This window comes from Equus quagga, chromosome 2, assembly GCF_021613505.1.
Source record: "Equus quagga isolate Etosha38 chromosome 2, UCLA_HA_Equagga_1.0, whole genome shotgun sequence".
Classification (NCBI taxonomy): Eukaryota; Metazoa; Chordata; class Mammalia; order Perissodactyla; family Equidae; genus Equus; species Equus quagga.
The window spans coordinates 114,060,922-114,081,326 of NC_060268.1; the positions used below are offsets into that span (position 1 = coordinate 114,060,922).

General features: G+C 36.9%; 1 protein-coding gene across 7 annotated transcripts in view; it reads right to left on the reverse strand.

Moving 5' to 3' along the window:
• Positions 1-4,741: 4,741 nt before the first annotated feature.
• The window catches only part of LOC124235685 (zinc finger protein 33B-like), a 33,984-nt gene continuing 18,320 nt past the window's right edge, over positions 4,742-20,405 (reverse strand). For all 7 annotated transcript variants that reach the window (XM_046654029.1, XM_046654026.1, XM_046654030.1 and 4 more), the window contains one exon: positions 4,742-8,526. In XM_046654029.1, the coding sequence (XP_046509985.1) occupies positions 6,224-8,526 (2,303 nt within the window). In that variant the 3' untranslated portion in view covers positions 4,742-6,223. The remainder of the gene's footprint in view (positions 8,527-20,405) is intronic.

Here is a 20,405-nt window from a genome sequence, read left to right on the forward strand (position 1 = left end):
TTGGGAGAAAATATCTGTAAATCATATACCTGACAAAGAGCTACAATCCACAATATACAAAGTACTCTCAAAACTTAACAGTAGCAACACAACACAATTAGAGTATGGGAAAAAGACACAAAGAACTGTTTCAACAAAGAGAATAGACAGCAAAAACACACATGAAAATATTTTCAACATCATCAGGGAAATGCAAATTTAAGTGACAATGAGATATCACTACACACCTATTAGAATTGTTAAAACAAAGCACAGCGATAACATAAATGAAAGTGAAGATGTGGAGAAATTATCACTCATACATAACTGGTGGGAATGTAAAATGGTACATTCATAGCAGGTTATTTGTTAACAGTCAAAAACTGGAAGAAACTCAACATGTCCATCAATGAATGGGTGAACGGTTAAACAAACTGTGGCCTGTATTTAATATGCAGTACTATTCAGCAACAAAAACAAACTACTGATATACATAACAACTTGGATAAATATTCAGGGAACTAGGTTTGGTGCAAAAAACCAATCCCAAAAAGTTACGCACATATACATCTCTACAACATTTTTGAATGCACAGTGGAGGAGCACATAGGGGTAAGGAGGGTGTGGTTATAAAAGGGTAATACAAGAGGTCCTTGTGATGATGGAACTATTCAGTATTTTGACTATGATAGTAGATACACAAACCTACACAAGTGACAAAATTGTATTAAATACATACACACAAACAAATGTGTACAAGAAAAACCAGAGAAGTCTGTGTAAGGTCCAAGGATTGTATCAACCTCAATATCCTGGTTGTGATATTTATACTACAGTTTTGTAAAATGTTACCAATAGGGAAAACTGGGTAAAGGGTACACAGGACTTCTCTGTATTGTTTCTTAAAACTGCATGTGAATCTGTAACCATCACATAAAAACTTCAACTGAAAAACTTGGCAAGATGGTAGATGTTAAAATAAAAATTTACTCCAATAGAGGGCAGAGATTATCAGACAGGATAAGAAGCAAGAGCTAATTCTATGCTCTTGAGAGCACAGAAAAAAAGTGAGCCAAAAAGAAAACTCACTTTAAATATAAAGACAAACATAGGTAAAAGAAAAAGATGGAATTAGCTACACCATGCAGACACTGATCATGAGAAGCTGAAGTGGTTACATCCAACCAGAAAAAGCAGATTTGAGAAAAAGGAATTTTGGCAGGAATAAACAGGAAAATCACACAATGAAAAAAAGACATAATTTTAATGTGAATGCTCTGAAATTAGAGCTTCAAGTTACATGAAAATCTGACAGAATAGAAAAACACAAAATCACAATTACAGTCGTAGACTTTAACAGTCTTTTCTTAAAAATTGATTAAAAATTGAGAGAAAATCAGCACAAATATACAAAATTTGCAAAACATTATCAACCAACTCGACCTGACATTTTAGAACATCTTACCCAGTAACAGCAGAATACCTAATCTTTGCAAGTGCCCATGGAACATTCACCACGAAAGAGAGTGTACTGAGCCATAAGAGAAGCCTTGAATTTAAAACAAATGTAGTCATAAAGATTTATATTCTCTGAACACAAAGAAGCTAAATTAGAAATGAAAAACAGAAAAATATCTGAAAAATCTTCTAATATTTGGAAATTATACAAGGCTTTTCTAAAGAATCCATATGAAAAAAAAATCTCAAGGGGGCTGGCCCGGTGACACAGTGGTTAAGTTCATGTGCTCCGTTTCAGAGGCCCAGGGTTGGCAGTTTCGGATCCTAGGCGAGGACCTACACACCGCTCATGAAGCCATGCTGTGGTGGTGGCCCACATACAAAATAGGGAGAGATTGGCACAGATGTTAGCTCAAGGCCAATCCTTTACACCAAAAAAAAAAAAAAAGAAAAAGAAAAGAGATCTCAAGATAAATTGGAAAATATTTTGAACTAAATGAAAATGAACACGTAACTTACAAAATTTCTAGATGCTGGAGGGAAATTCAGATTTTAAAAGCTTACAGTAGAATAAAAATAATTTCAAAATTAATGACCTACATTTCTATTTTTAAAAGTTAGGAAAAGAACAAACTAATCTCACAATAAGTGAAAGGATAAAAATACAAAGAAATGAACAGAAGTCCATGAAAAGAAAAAGGACAAACAATAGAGAAAATCAATGAAACCAAAACCTCATTCTTTTGAAAAACACAATCAGTAAAACTGATAAAGTTACAGCAAGACTGATTAAGAAAAAGAGAAAACAAACTACCAATATTAAGAACGAGATGGGTGACATCAGTACAGATTTAGCTCATAGGCTTACTCTTCATGAACATTGACACAAGTCTTTAACACAATATTTGCAAATCAAACTCAGCAATATACAAATGATACATCACAATCAAGTGGATTTTATCCCAGAAATACAAGCCTGTCTGAACATTCAAAAATATATAAATGCAATTAATCACACTAGAAAAGTAAAAGAAAAAATCACGTGATTATTAGATTTTATGTTTAAAAGACCAATTGACAAAAATCAACATCTACTCATGATAAAACTCTGAGAACTCGAATAGAAAAAAAAAAAAACCCTAAATCTGAAAAACCTACAAGTGACATGAAATATGGTGAAAGATTCAATGCTCCCCTCTAAGACTGAGAGTGAGACAAGGATATCTTTTGTCACCATTTCTCTTCAGCATTGTAGTAAAAATGCAATAAGGCAAGAAAAAAGATGTAAAAAGCACGAAAATTAGAAGGGAAGAAGCAAGTGCAAGAGACATGATCATAGACAGAGAAAACCTTAAGGAATCAAAAAAGCTACCCAAGCTAAGTTTGCTAATCAAGGTTAAAGGAATTAACGTCAATACACAGGGATCAACTGTATTTTTATTTACTAACAAAACACAATAAGAAATCACAATTAAATAAACAATACTATTTATAATAGCATTCAAAACCAAGATATACTTAGAGGGAAATTTAATAAAACGTGCAATTTCCGTACTCCAGCAGCTATGAAACACTATTGAAAGAAATTAAAGATCCAATTGAAAAGAGAGATATATTCATGGATCAGAAGTGTCAAAACTAAGAAGTCAGTTTTCTCCAAACTGACTTACAAAGTCAATGAAATTCTAAAACAATATTAAAGGCAGCCTTTATCTTTTTTTTTTAGAAATTGACAAGTTCATTCTAAAATGTAAGTGGAAATGAACAGGCCTGGGAATAGGCAAAACAATTTTGAAACAGGAGAACAAAGTTGAAGAATTTATACTATGTCATAGACTTACTAAATGTAAGGGAATACAGGTAGTGTAAAGAAGATATATAGGTCAGCGGAACAGAATAAAGGGACTATAGGTAACCCCCCACACGTACAAACACAAAGAATCAACTGGATTTCAAAAATGGTGGCAAAGTAATTCAATGGGGAAAGGATAGTCTTCTGAACAAATGGTATTGAAATGATTGAATATGCAAGTGGAATAACATAAATCTCAACCCTTACCGCATACTACACACAAAGATGTACTCAAAATAGATCACATACTTAAACACAGAGTTAAAGCATTTAGAAAATGTGAAAAAAACTTTGATATCATTGGATCTGCAAATATTTCTTTGATAAGAAAAAAAGTAAGCTGGCCTTTATCAAAATGAAAAGCTTCTTTGGAAAAGCCACAGACTGGGGGAAAACATTCATAATTAATAAAGAATTCTTAGAACTCAGTAATAAGAAGACAAAAAACCCAACTAAGAAGTGTGGCAAAGGATTTGAACAGATGCTTCACAAAATAAGATACACGAATGGCCAAGAAGTAAGTGAAAGATGCATAACATCATTATCCATCAGAGAAATACTAATGAAAACCACAGTGAAATAGCAAAATACAATCATTAGAATGGCTACATTCAAAAGGGACCATACCAAGTATTCGGAAAAATGTGGAACAATCGATTTGGAAAAACGTGGAACAATCACAACTGTTACACATTGCTGACATAAATGTAAAATGGAACAACCACTTCAGAAAAGTTTGACATTACACATACTAACCCTACAAACCCCGAAATTTTACTAAGTATTTATTCAAAAGAAATAGAAACATGTCAACACAAAAATGCACATGAATATTCACTGCAGCTATATTCATAATAATCAATAACTGTGAACAGGTGAATCAATGAACTGTAATATATGCATACAATGGAATACTACTCAGCAATAAAAATGTTACTGTCACATGCTAAAACAGGGGTGAATCTCAAAATAATGCTAAACGAAAGAAGAAAGACAAAAGGGAACATCTTGTACAACCCCATTTATATGAAAGGAGATTTTTAAAAATTAATCTAACCCAGGGATAGAAAGAAGATTATCAGTTGCTAGGGGCCAGGAGGGAGAGGGAGGTGTCAGGAGTGACTTGGAAAGGAGCTAGAAAACCTTCTGGATAATGGGTAAGTTGTCTATCTTAATTGTAGGAGTGATTACATGTGGGTATACTCTTCTTAAAACTCATCAAATTGGCTGCTTAAATAGTGCATATTTTATCATGTTTAAATAATACCTCAGAACTGATTTTTAAAAAATTTTCAAGCATTACCATTTTAAGAGTAAAACTGAAAAATCTGAAAACTTTGATAAACAGGAAAATAGACAATATCGTTATACTTAGTCATATATTATGCTTTATTAAAATGAATTGACTAGAACTAAATATATAAACACATATATATATCAAAACTATTCATTTGAAGAAAAAAGCAAGTTGCAGAACACAGGTCCCCACTGATATAAATACTTACAAAACAGTGTAATTATGCACACACACATGCAATAATGTATGTATGTTATTATTGTAAAAGTAATGAGACGTGGGATCAATATAAACCAAATTTAGTAAAGTATTGAATGTGTTATAGGACGTGGAATGCGTTTGGGGATGTTACGCAGATGCTTCAACTATTCTTCTAATACCTTACTTCCAACATGCAATAGGCATACTGATGGTTATGTTATTGCTCATAATTTGACACACATATGAAGTATTTCACCAAAACAATACCAAGTTTCTGTCCCCTGAAAGGGTGGGCTATAATTGGGTCAACAGGCTTGGAGTCAAGAAAGTAAGCTATGATGAGCTTCCCGTAAATTTGAATATATGACCTCAGTATTGAGATCATATATCCTAGAATATTCTAGGCATTACTCTAGCTTTATTCACACATTCAATGGTGTTTGCAGTTCCTGAACCTAAGAAGAGGAGGCAGATGCAGCCTCAAGGCTGTCTGTGGCTGGTCTGGTGTTTACTCTGGTGTGGGGCTGGCCCATCCTGAGATCCCCTAGAAGTACATCCCAGGATGAATCAGACCATTAGGCATTATTTGCAGAGGTAATAGCGTAGTTGGGGGACAGACTAGGCCAAAACATGTGATGGTTCATGATGGGGAGGGTCATGCTGATACGTGTTTCTCCAAAAGTGGAATCAGAGGCTGAGAAAATTATTCAACTTATTTCTGTTTTTAAAAAGAAGGTTCAAATTCCACAGTTAACATTTTTATGTCTATTTTTTTTATTTCTACTGAAACATTTGAGATCAGAGCAAAACAAAACATAACTTTAGAATAACATCATATCTAAAGGAAAATTTCTGTCCATATTTCTTAAACTGACAGACCTCCTTCAATACACTCTTCAGACATAATAAAGTCTGAATTTTGTTACATTCAAAACATCTTTACGAATTCATCTCAATATCAATTGTCTTGTTCAGTAAAATGGCATTTCTTGATATAGGCTCAACTACATTTGCTGCATCCTTTGGGTATCTTCTCTATTATTTCTCTGACATACAGTGAGTACAACTTGTGTATGAGGGTCTCAAAAAACACAAGACGTTAACAATTTTTCCCAGGTTCTGGTTTATCTGATTGTTATTAATGGCCAAATTCTGGAGGAACAACTTCCTACATCCATTTGGGTCACAGAGATTATCTCCTATGTAAATTTTTCATTTAATAAGCTCTAACTATAATAAAACTATTTCCCCACATTCCATACATGCATTAGGAGGGTTTCTTCTACATGTTTTCAGTAATTTTTAGTGGTCCTATTTATAATAGATTTTCAAACATTCACCACATTCATAATATTTTCCCCTATATATATTCTCTTATTTAGTTTGGAATATGACTTATGGTAAAAGATTTGTCACATTCTTTACATTCATAGGGGTCATGTCCTGTGTGACTTCTCCATAGTATTTTGAGGTGAATGAATCACTAGAGAAAGATTTCTCTCATTGCTGTAAGAGTCCTTCCCCTGTAATTTTGGATGTGCAGTGAGAACTGATTTCTTAGAGGTTTTTCCCACACTCAATACATTCATAGGGTTTCCCCCTGTGTGTCTTCTCTGATGTACTTTCAGGCCTGAGTTGCAACTGAAGGTTTTCCCACAATGATTACATTCATAGGGTTTCTCCCCTGTGTGTGTTCTCCTATGTTTAGTAAGATCTGACTTATGATAGAAGGACCTTCCACATTCAGTACACTTATAAGGCTTTTCCCCTGTGTGTATTCTCTGATGTACAGTGAGGACTGACTTCTCAGAGAATGCTTTCCCACACTCATTACATCCATAGGGCTTCTCCCCTGTGTGAGTTCTCTGATGTGATCTGAGGACTGAATTGCAAGTGAAGGTTTTCTCACACTGACTACAGTGATAAGCTTTCTCCCCTCTGTGTGTTCTCTTATGTACTGTATAGTCTGACTTATAATAGAAAATTTTCCCACATTTCTTACATACATAGGGTTTCACCCTTGTGTGAATTTTCTGGTGTACAGTAAGGTATGAATTTCTAGAGAAGAATTTCCCACACTCCTTACATTCATATGGTTTCTCACCTGTGTGAGTTCTGTGGTGTTTAGTGAGGTCTGATTTATTGTAGAAGGTTTTTCCACATTCATTACACTTATAAGGTTTTTCTCCTGTGTGGATTCTCTGATGCACTGTGAGGACTGATTTCTCAGAGAAAGATTTCCCACACTCATTACATTCATAGGGTTTCTCCTTTGTGTGAATTCTCTGATGTACTTTTAGGCCTGAGTTGCGACTAAAGGTTTTCCCACATTGAATACATGCATAGGGTTTTCCTCCTATGTGAGTTTTCTGATGTTTATTGACATCTGACTTGTGACAGAAGGTTTTGCCACATACCTTACACTCATAGGGTTTCTCGCCTGTGTGAGTTCTCTGATGTATTGTAAGGTATGAATTCCTAGAAAAAAATTTCCCACATTGATTACACTCAAAAGGTTTCTCACCTGTGTGTATTTTCTGATGTATTGTGAGGACTGAGTTGCTTATGAAGGTTTTCCCACATTGATTACATTCATAGGGTTTCTCCCCTGTGTGAATTCTCTGGTGTACTGTGAGATAAGACTTATGGTAGAAGCTTTTTCTACATTCCTTACATTCATAGGGTTTCTCTCCTGTGTGAGTTCTCTGATGTATTATGAGGTGTGAATTCCTAGAGAAGGATTTCCCACATTCATTACATCTATAGGGTTTCTCTCCTGTGTGGACTCTCTGATGTAAAGTGAGGAGGGATTTCCTAGAGAAGCATTTCCCACATGCATTACATTCAAAGGGTTTCTCTCCTGTATGTATTCTCTGATGTTTGGTGAGTTTTGACTTTTCGCAGAATGCTTTTCCACATTCATTACATTCATAGACTTTGTCTTGTGCATGTGTTCTCTGAGTTACATTAAGAATTGACTTCTCCCAGAGAGGTTCCCTCAAGTTGTTACATTCAAATGTTCTCTCTCCTCTGTCAGGAAAGTTTGATCTCCTGCTGAAATTACCCACTCTTTCAATACAATCATAACCTTTCACCTTCAAATGAGCTCTATGTTTCAAGAGACATGACTTCTCAAAGGTTTTCCCATATTCATTAAACTCATAAAGATTTTCTCTTTTTTCTGTTATCTTATGGACCATGTCAGTTGAACAATTACAGAATGTTTTATCACATTCCTTATGTTCGCAAGGACTCTCTCCTATGTGAGCTTGTTTATAGGTGATGACAACTGCTTTCTCATGGAAATCTTTCCCACTTTCCTTATATTCAAAAGATTGCTCTACGTTTTTACTTTTCTGACATGGAAAGAAGTCTTCATTTTGACTGAGGTATTTCTGATTTTGAATGAATTCAAAAGGTGTCTCTCCCATATGAGTTTTTTCACGGTTAATATGAAGGAACAATTTCCCAAATGCACTGAGGTCATCAGGCTTCTTTCTTAAATAATTTTTCTTATTAATAATTAATTCTGAAATGTGTCTCAAACTCATACCACATAAATCACATTTACTGGGTATTTTTATGGAAGTAACTAGGTCTGTGCTAAAATTAAACATATTTCCTAATACATTACCTCTCACTATAGTCAGTGTTTTGTTGTTGAGAAATGGAGCTTGCCAGAAATGTCTGTCCTGGATTTTGTGACTCTGTTCCAGTTGGTTATCAACTTTGCAGACTTCTAGAAAGGAGAAAAATAATCATAAGTTAAGAATCATATTATAATTATGATGAAATTACACATATATACAAATGCCCTTTTATATAGTTGATTTAGTTTCTTAAAATAAGAAAAATCCACCATGTTCACTTCCCCCATTCTTTTGACTTAGAAAAAAACAAACAAAACCTGATAAGAGTGAAAAAAGGTGACAGAAACTCAGAACACACACATCTACATTTGGTAACTTACAAATATTTACCTCAAGACTTAATATAGAGGTTACAAATAAAAACAAAGCACAATGAATACAGTAAAACAGATTTTGAAGGAGGAAAAAAACCCAGCTGATCCAGTGATATGAAAGACAGAACTAAAGAGACAACAAGATTTGTAGTTATGAGAGCCCTGGAAAAATATCAGAGGAATGATTCAATTTTTTGAAGGAAGCAGCTCAGACTTTACATAATTTTCTCCTTATACTTACATTATTGCAGCTAAATTCTATGATTTACATTTCCAGTTTCATTCTCCTCTTCTAAAAATCACTTTTATTTTTTATTATGTATTGTTTATTTTGTATAGTGTTAATATCAAATTAAATTTCTGAAACCACCAATTTTTCATGCCTAAGGAGTCCTGTAGCCTAGTTTCTAACTCTCCCTCTACTCATGTGACTTACAAAGAATACAAATGTCTACCAGGAAATGTAAAATCAAAGAGAAAAGAAAGAAGATTGCAATAGGACCAGATCTGTTAGTTGTTTTTAGTTGTGGTACATTCAGCTTATTCTCTCAGAGATTGTTCAAAAGTGAACCTATTCTACCACCAGATGCTAACTTTTCCTCATTTTAAACTTGCTTTGACACAATATTAATACTTTTTTTCTTTTACACTCATATTTCCACTTTTCTGGGTTTTCTTGATATTTAAAACCATGGAAGACCTGACCTAAAACAGTCATTGATACTTATATTTGTTTACCCTAAGAATTCTCAGGAATAATTCATGTTGTTATCTTCCTGCTCAGCATATAGACTACAACACCACCAACTGTGTTAGAAAATCTGTCCAGAAACCACTGTTTCCAAGCACCATTAGACAAAACAGACCAAAGTTACAATTCTGGGGAAAAGACGACTTTATGCCAACTACATTCATACTCAGTGTCAAAGCTGTTATCACTCCACAAGTCCACAATAAGTGTCTTTCTTTCTAGACATGCCAGACCATAAACTTGCCATAAAATTGTTCAAGTTCAAGCAAGAATTTCACTCAGCTGGCTGACATTACCATTTTAGCTTTCTCAGAACTCATGCATTCTTCAGGGAAATGACATTGTCTCATTTCTTCTTCCAAATAAGTCTTCACAAACATCTCTAGAATTTCCAGTTCTATTTACATTGAAATTTAAAATTACATTCTACACATCTCATTCTATCTCAACATTAGATAACAGTCCTTTGTATCATAAACATTCCCTGTCAACTACAGAAATTTAAAATACTTCAGTTTCTTTTTCCTACTTCCAACTACAACCTATGGCCTTACAAGTGTTTATCTCTGATTTCCTTTGAATACCTCACAGTGGCTATGAAATTAATGCTCCTTAACAAGTAGTATGTTTTTTCAAAATACAAACCTCAAGTTTTATATATACTTATAATTGAATAAGAAGCTAGAGGTTTACAACCCAACATGTGCATTTAAAAGTTAATTCCTTGGAAGCGACGTCAGCGTCATGGTGAATGAGCTTGCCCAGCACTCTTTCCCCTCCAACATACAACAAAAAGAAGCATTCAAATTTCAACAAAAAATATCCTAATAGCACATGAATCCTCAGAGACCCACAGCAGCCAAATGACAGAGGGCGGAGAGGCTGGAGCCCCCCTCAGAGGAGCTGGAATGGGGTAAGAGAGAACTTCGCTTCCCCCCCTCCCCAAAGACTGGGATGCTCCTGCAGGAAGCTCTGTGAGGGAAGGAGTGGGGGAGGGGCTGTACATCCCCAGGATCACCCAGGAACCCCTAGGGTCCTTGCAGCCCAGACAGAAGCCCCCTAATGGGGCAAAAGCTTTCACATGTGGTGACCTCGTCAAGCCAAGACCCCACGAGAGCAGATAGTGAGAGCTGATCAAGAAACCAGGGTCTGCAGACAAGAGAAAGTGTACCCCCTCCCCCAACATGCACTGTGCCGGCCATCTTGGCTGAAGGTGGAGGTCTCAGAATACATGGCTCTCCACCTCCATCTAGTGGCAACACGCCGTAACTGCAACCGAATAATATCAATGGACAAGACCAGTAGTTCCAGCATCTGTCCATATTCCAGCATCTGTCAATTCATCAAATCTCCAGACCAGAGGGAAAGCAAGCACCCAGAATTATGTCCTGAGAATTCAGAAATAAGTAAACTAAACAACAATGAATTCAGAATAGCTATTGTCAAAAAACTCAATGAGGTAAAGGAAAATATAGAGAAACAAGTCAACGAGTTCTGGAGTTACTTCACAAAAGAGATTGAAAGTATAAAGAAGAATCAATCAGAAATACTAGAGATGAAAAATACAATGGAAGAAATAAAACATAATATGGATTCCCTGAATGCCTGTGTGGACGCCATAGAGGAGAAAATCAGCATAATCGAAGATAGACAGGTTGAATGGTTCCAGACAGAGGAAGAGAGAGAATTAAGACTAAAAATGAATGAAGAAAATCTCCAAGAAATAGCCGACTCAATGAGGAAATGCAATATAAGAATAATTGGTATCCCGGAGGGCAAAGAAAAGGAGAATGGAGCAGAAAGCATGCTCAAAGAAATAATAGCAGAGAACTTCCCAAATCTAGAGAATGAGAGAGAAACGTGTGTAGAAGAAGCTTTCAGGTCTCCTAGATATGTCAATGTAAAAAGACCTACTGCAAGGCATACAGTAGTAACACTGGCAAAAGTGAATGACAAAGAAAGAATACTCAGGGCAGCAAGGCAGAAGAAAATAACCTACAAAGGAACCCCTATCAGATTTTCAGCAGATTTCTCTGCAGAAACCTTAGAAGCTAGGAAAGATTGGAATGACATATTCAAAACTTTAAAAGATAACAACCTTCAGCCAAGAATACTCTATCCAGCAAAAATATCCTTCATATATGAGGGAGAAATTAAATCTTTTCCAGACAAACAAAAGCTAAGGGACTTTGTAGCCACGAGACTCCCCCTACAAGAAATCCTAAAGGAGGCCCTCACACCTAAAAAAAGAAAAAAAAGGAGAAAGGGGTCACAAAACACAGAGTAAGGAGACAAATAGAATCAGAATAGAACAGCAAATATACAACTATAGCATTAGGGTAAAGGGAAGGAAAACACCAAAAACAAAGACAATTTTAGCACACTAACCACAAACTCACAACACAAGTTGGAATGAGAGATGACAATAATAACTTAGGAGGGGAGGAGGAAAGGGACTGAATCAGTTTAGGCTAAGGAAATAAGAGGCCACCAGAAAGTGAACTATGTTATACATGAGATTCTGAATACAAACTTCAGGGTAGCCACTAAACTTAAAAACAGAACAGAGACACAAAAATAAATAAGGAAATAAGAAACTGCAGAAGTCAATGGGTAGGCCAAAACACAGAGGACTCTTACAATCTCCCAAAGCTAAGTCAAGAAGAAGCAGACAGTCTGAACAGACCAATCACAAGGAAAGAGATTGAAACAGTAATCAAAAGCATCCCAAAGAATAAAACCCCAGGACGAGACGGCTTTCCTGGGGAATTCTACCAAAGTTTCAAACTGGATTTCATACCTATACTTTTCAAGCTAGTCCAAAAAACTAGGGAGGATGGAACACTTCCTAACACATTCTACAAGGCCAACATCACGCTGATACCAAAGCCTGACAAGGACAGCATGAAAAAGGAGAACTACAGGCCAATATTGCTGATGAACATAGATGCAAAAATTCTCAACAAGATTTTGGCAACTTGAATTCAGCAATACATCAAAAGGATCATAAATCATGATCAAGTGGGATTCATACCAGTGACACAGGGATGGTTCAACATCCACAAGTCAATCAATGTGATACACCACATCAACAAATTGAGGAATAAAAACCACATCATTATCTCAATAGATCCAGGGAAAGCATTTGACAAGATCCGACAGCCATTTATGATAAAAACTCTGAACAAAATGGGGATAGAAGGAAATTACCTCAACATAATAAAGGCCATATATGACAAACCCAAAGCCAACATCATACTCAACGGGCAAAAACTGAGCATCATCCCCCTGAAAACATGAACAAGACAAGGATGCCCTCTATCACCACTCTTATTCAACAGAGTGTTGGAGGTTTTGGCCAGAGCAATTAGGCAAGAGGAAGGAATGAAAGGAATGCAAATAGGGAGGGAAGAAGTCAAACTCTCACTGTTTGCAGATGGCATGATCTTATATATAAAACCCCAAAGAATCCACTGGAAAACTTTTAGAAATAGTCAACAACTGAAGCAAAGTTGCAGGATATAAAAATCAACTTACAGAAATCAGTAGCATTTAGGAAAAAATATTTGCAAGTCATATATCCGACAAAGAGTTAATCTCCATAATATATAAAAAATTCACACAGCTCAACAACAAAAAATCAAACAACCCGATCAAAATATGGGCAGGAGACATGAATAGACATTTCTCCAAAGAAGATATACGGATGGCCAATAGGCACATGAAAAGATGTTCATCATCACTGATCATCAGGGAAATGCAAATCAAAACTACACTAAGATATCACCTTGCACCCATTAGAATGGCAAAAATAACCAAAACAAAAAGTAACAAGTGTTGGAGAGGTTGTGGAGAAAAAGGAACCCTCATACACTGCTGGTGGGAATGCAAACTGGTGCAGCCACTATGGAAAACAGTACGGAGATTTCTCAAAAAATTAAAAATAGAAATACCATATGACCCAGCCATCCCACTACTGGGTATCTATCCAAAGAACTTGAAATCAGCAATTCCAAAAGTCCCATGCACCCCTATGTTCATTGCAACATTATTCACAATAGCCAAGATGTGGAAACAATCTAAGTGCCCATCAACTGATGATTGGATAAAGAAGATATGGTATATATATACAAGGGAATACTACTCAGCCATAAAAAAGAATAAAATCATCCCATTCACAACAACATGGATGGACCTTGAGGGAATTAATGTTAAGTGAAATAAGCCAGATAGAAGGACAATCTCTGTATGACTCCACTTATATGAGGAATTTAAACATGTAGACAAAGAGAACAGATTAGTGGCTACCAGGGGAAAGGGGGGGTGGGGGCAGGCACAAAGGGTGAAGGGTGCACCTACAACACGAATGACAAACAATAATGTAAAACTGAAATTTCACAAGATTGTAAACTATCATAAACTCAATAAAAATTAACATAAAAAAATTCAATTCCTTGTAGAATTTTCTGAATGAATAAACATAAAGGCTCTCTCATTCATCAAGAGTCACAGTTAATTATGTAATGATCCAACATCCATTATATGTTACACAGCAAAGCAAGATATGCTCTCTTTGGAGAAAGCATAATTCAAATAACATCTGGAACTTTGAATTTAAACTTAGAAATGTGCTCAAAAATAATAATGATGATGATAACAATAGGAAGAATAGCAAATCATCATCATGAGCTAGGCACTGTTCCATGTACTTTTCACATATGAATTTACAAGAATCAAGTACCTAGGAATCCAATGTAAAGTTGTAGGGAAGGAAAGCACATGTATGAGTGATACTTAGGAAGGGGGATTAAATGGGAATTTAGTACCAGTTTTTGTGCCACAGAGATGAGAGGTAGCCACACTTAAGGGTCATTAAGGGAGAAAACCTTAAATTTCACCTATTACATATTTTAAAAATATAAGTCACATTACTAACCTTGGAGAAGGTCTTTTTACACTGATGTAGTTAGGAGAGCTAATGGCTTTTTTCACTCATATTTCCAGCTCCTTCCCCAGGTTTTGGAAGTTCTCAGCTATTATTTCTTTGAACAAGCTTTCTGCTCCATTCTCCTTCTCTTCTCCCTCTGGAATACCTATGAGCCTTAGGTTCCATTTCCTAATTGATTTGGATATCTCAAATAATTTCTTCATTTCTTTTTAGTTTTAGTTCTCTCTCCTCTGCCATCTGAAGCATTTCTATATTCCTATCCTCTAAATTGCTAATTTTATCCTCCATGATATCAGCTCTGTTATTTAAGGACTCCAGATTTTTCTTTATCTCATTCATTGTGTTTTCACCTCCAACATTTCCGACTGATTTTTTGTTATAGTTCCAATCTCTTTTGTGAAGAATTCCCTCTGTATTAATTTTGTTCCTGATTTCACTTAAGTGTCTGAGTTCTCTTGTAAGTTGTTGAGTTTTTTACTGATAGCTGTTTTGAATTCTCTGTCATTTAGATTGTAGATTTCTGTGCCTTCAGGATTGATTTCTGGATGTTTGTCTTTTTCCTTCTGGTCTAGAACATTAACAACTTCTTCATACTATTTGATAGGGTGGATGTGTGCCTTTGCATAGTGATAGTATCTTGTCGCAGATTTCACCTGCCATCATTGTGGGGGGTGTGGGGGCAGGAGCTATGTATTCTGAGCCCACCATGATCTCTGTCAGCTGTGCCCATCCAAACCTGGGCCACTCTTTGAGACTGCAGCAGCCCTGTGGGCTCTCCCACCAACTAGGAAAGTGATCACGGAGGGGCTCAGGGCTGCTGCCGCCTGCTCCCACAGTCCCACCAAGATACACTCCCCTCTTCGAGTCCACAGTAGTACTATGGGTATCTGAGACAGCCAGGAACTTGTTCGCCTGGGCATGCAGATCTGCTGCCATCTGCTCTTAGGTCACACCAGCTGATGCACATAGTAGGATGGGCTTCTCCACTGGATCCAAACCTGAGCCACTTGCTGGGACCATGGTGGGGCTGTGGGCTCTTCCACTGGACAAGAAAGTGATCATTCAGGGGCTCAAGACTGCTTCCACTTGTTCCCATGGTCCTGCCAAGACACGCTCCCCTCTTCTGGGCCACAATGGTACTATGGGCATTCACAGCACCCTGGAACTCTTTTGCCCAGGTGCACAGACCTGCCACCATCTCCTCCTAGGTCACACCACCCATTGTGCTTGGTGGGCGGGGCCTCCCCACTGGGCCTGAGCCTGGGCTGCTCCCTGGGGACCACAGCGGCACTGTGGCCTCTCCCACCAGACAGCAAAGCAATCACCTGGGGATTCATGGCTGCCATCATCTGTTTCCACAGTTGTGCTGATGCACATTCCCACCCTCGGGACCACAGAGGTGCTATGGTTGTTCTAGCTGGGAGAGCAGTTGCACATGTGCACAGGGCTGCTGGGGGGCTGGAGAGTGCTCATCTATCTCACCACCTCCCCAGGGGTAGTGCATCCACCTTCTGACATATAGCTACATGGGTCTATCAGGCATCCTGATGTGCTGTGTGGGTATCCTCCACTGATCAATGAATGCCCATTTAGTTGTAGTTTGAAGAGAGAGAGACAAAGCGAACAGCTCACCCCACCATGTTGCTGATGTCGCTTTTTGGGTTTTTTTACACACATATTTTATTGAACTTTGTAAGTGAGAATCCTAATGCCCTGAATTGGGGGTACTTTTTTCCTTAAAAGAGGACTCGTTTTCTTTTGCTTATAGCAAGCTACTAATCTGAGATGGATTTAGCCAACAATCTGGATACCGTTATGTGGGGTATAGGGAAGAAAGAGTAAAAGATGAACACTCTATCCCTAGGGGAGGAGCACAGAACCATCTTGGGCCTAGAAGCCTTTACTGATATAAAGTAGATGTCTCTTACCACTCAAGAAGAGGCAGGCACACTGAGAAAGCCCTACTGCTGAGGCCCAGGCACATACCTCAGAATGAGGATGGATCAGAACAACAAAGAACATCCCTGCCACCACCACAAGTGAAGCACGGAGTAACAAGTAGCAGAAGTCTGCTGCAGGAGAAGGAGCAAGGGCAGGAGATAAACCTTTTGTGACACAGGCTTGGAAAGATAACTAACAGCTGAAAATGGAGCACAAACATCGAGAAAATTCTCCTGATACAAAAGATCCAAGAATTATGGAATAACATCAGACAGAGCCACAGATAATTAACTGGAGTCCAAACGGGGGGAGGGGGAGGAGATGAAAGACATCAAAGCACAGAGTTGAGAAGTGAAGAGAACAACAAGAAAGAAAAATCAAAGGGAAAAAAAAAGCTTAACCTAGAAACATCAAAGCCAAACAGCTAAAAACCACAGATAAAAAAAATTCTTTAAGGCAGCTAGAGAAAACAGAACATTAAATACAGTGGGACAACGATTTAAAAATTAAAGGAGGAAGTAAGTACTTAAGCCAGAAGACAATGGAGTGACATCCTTAAAGGACGGACAGAAAAAAGTGTCAATCCAGAATTCTACACCCAAAGAAAACATCTTTCACTAGTGAAGATGAAATAAATGCTTCTGAGGACAAATAAAAGCTGAGAGAATTCACTGCCAACAGAGCTGTGTTACAAGAAATACTAAAGGAAGCATTAGAAGGAGTAAGATACACAAAGAAATACAGTCGTGTTGCTTAATGATGGTGATACATTCTGAGAAATGCACGGTAGGTGATTTTGTCGTTATACAAACATCATAGAATATATTTACATAAACCTAAGAGTACAGCCTAGGTATAGGGTACCAATCTTACGGGACCACTATCGTACACGCGATTGACTGAAATGTTATGTGACACACGACCGTAAGGAGTACTGAAAACGGTTACAAAAAAAAAAAAAGACGGTAAAATGAAGACTTTGTAATAACTTTACAAGACGATTGTCTAAAGCAAAAATATTAATAATGCATTACGAGGTTTCTAAGTAAAAATGTTTGACTACAATATCACAGAGTGGGAGAGAGGAATAGAAGTATACTCTTATAAGATTGTAAGGCTACATGTAAAATAGTATAATGTCATTTGAATTAGACTGTGATAAGCTGAAGACGTATAATGTGTACTTGACAGAGATTGCATTGCCCAAGTGGCTGAACTGGACCCATGGAGGCTCTGGCTTCCCCAGTAGCAGTCTGATGCAATAGGGCACCCACTTAAAACATAAACTAAAATGGAGGTGATACCAATAAGTAAATAGTAGAGATAAAGCAAAATAAAAATTCTCCACTAATCAAAAAGAGATAAAAAGAAGAAAAAAGGGAAAAAAAGAACAGATAGGACAAATAGGAAACAAGCAGCAAAATAATAAATTTGAGTCCAAACATACAAAAATTATGTTAAATTTAAGTGATTGAAATATTCCAATTAACAAGTAGAGGTTTTCACATTAGACAAAAAAGACCCAACCAAGTGTTATCTGTAAGAATTCCACTTTAAATATAAATAGGTTAAAACTAAAAAGATGGAAAAAGATATACCATGAAAACATTCATTAAAAGAAAGCTGGAGTAGCTATATTATCAAAGTAGACTTCAGAACAAAGAGTACTACCAGGTACAGAGAGAGACATTACATAATCATAAACGGGTCAGTTCATCAAGAGGACATAAAGATCCCAATATATGTGCACTTAACAATTCTTCAAAATTCATAAAGCAAAAACCAATAGAACTGAAAGGAGTAAAAAACAAATGCGACAGTATAGCTGGAGACTTCAACACTGCTTTCTTACTGTGTCAATGACAAAGCTTTTAAATATTATACCCCCACCTGATTTTCCCATTAGCCCTGAGATTTTCAATACGCTATTTTGTATAGAGCAGTGATTTTTTAGGAATGCACATATTTTTATAACAGAATTCACTGTATTAGTATACCTTCACTTCTTTCCACTTGTTTTTAGCCTGTCATCAAAACAGATAGAACCTTTCTGTGTTGCCTAGATTTGTAACTGTTACGTTCTCTTCTGTTATCTAATTTCCACCTTTGCTTTAAAATTAGTTCTTCAGTTAAATTCAGAGTTCACCACCAATCTTTTTACTGTCCTTTTTTGTCACTTCTTGACTATCTGATATTCATCCTCTAACTGAGGCTTCTGGGAACAAAGGTTCAGAGTTCCTACCTATTCAAAATAGATTTGCTCTTTTTTTAAAAAAAAAAAAAACATCTTTTCAACTGGGTATAAAATTCTTAATCTGACTCCCTGAGGATTTTGTAGGAATTGCTCTGTTGATTTTTAGCAGCAAATTTTGCTATGGAAAAGACTGAAGCTAGTTGGACTTTTTCTTCTTTACTGGCTGTCAAAATGATCCTTTGTCTTTGAAATCTAGTAACTTTGAAATCTTTATTTTACTAGGCTACATTATGATGTTCACTATTTTAGCTCCATTACCCTGACTGAAGGTTTGCCCTCTTAAGTAGATTCAATTGTACTGGTTTTTCTCCCTCCAAAAAAGAGTTCTTGGAATATTTAAAATACTTGTCCTATTTCTTTGATTTCCTATTTTGGGGAATGAATTGTAAGTATGATATGTATATGGAATCTCTTTTATTCTTTTTTATGTAATCTTCAAGTTTTATTTATCTCAGTTTCTCCTTGCTCACTTTTCTCATTTATTTTTGAATTTCAGCAGTCCCTATTCTTCCTTGGGATTCCTCCACTTTGCCTTCCTTACTATGATTTTATTTCCTGTTACAATTCCTTTCTGAGTTTGACATCCCACAATTCATTTTCTACTATTGCCTTATTAACATCTTTCTTGTATCACAGAGGTAACCAATTCAATTAGTTCTCCTTTTTGAAATTCATGGTTTAATATTTGGTCACATTATTTATATACTTTATGACCACTTTGATCAGATGACAACTCAATCACCAACTACTTTTTTTCTGAATTTTTTCATTCCTTTTTTTCTTGAGAGTTTGTATACATTTTGTGCTGGCATGAGCTAAGGGACAGCTCACTGCATGAGGTTTACCTGGGAGAGAGAATAGAGCCATGTCTTTACGCTAACAGGATAATTCCTCTTGAACAAGTGTTTTGCCCATGTACCAGACTCAGTTTATAGATCAACCCAGATCTGCCTTCCTATCTCACCAGAGTAGCTTAAGCAATGGCTTGCTCTGTTGGTAAACGTGAAGCCAGGTCACTGGGGTTGGCACTGCTGCAGCTACCGACTGAGGAACACCAAGTATTGTGCTGAGTTCACAGAGACTACACATTGCCCAAGTGGCTGAACTGGACCCAAGGAGGCTCTGGCATCTCCAGCAGGTGCCAAGAGAGTCTGTCTGATGTAATCGAGAAATGAGAGGGAGTTAAAACTGTACAGAACAGCCTTATCTAATGAGAGAGACGAACAAGAAGACAGCAGATACATCATTTTCCCTTCCACCTTTCTGACAGGCTGTTCCGGAACACAGTGGTTCACATGAAGACTCTGAAGATATCTTGCTAGACTGAGCAATCAGATATGCTTATTAGTGTGCTAACTAAGCTCTTTATAGCTAACTAAGTAATTGCCCCCTTGTACTTTCCCTTCCTCCTAACCAGCCTTACTCCCCCGTGCCCTCATTTTTGTAGGTCTGCACATCCTGACCAATTGTTATCAAGTAAGATTTTGCTTCAGAGTCTGCATTCTAGGAATACCCACTAGGATAGCATGTAAGTTTATTTCTCTGTATATAGGCGTCCGTGAGGTTTTTTTCCCCAAATGGAAAGTCTCTTTTCTTGTACTGTCATAGAAACAGAGTGCTACTGAAAAATATGGCTTGCGTATCTGTTTCCACACTTAATCCTAATATATCTGCTTTGCAAAACTGAAGTGTATCCAAGGAAGGTCCAGCTATCCCTATCCTGTGCACAGCATCACTGTTACTCTAAAGATTTAGCTTCC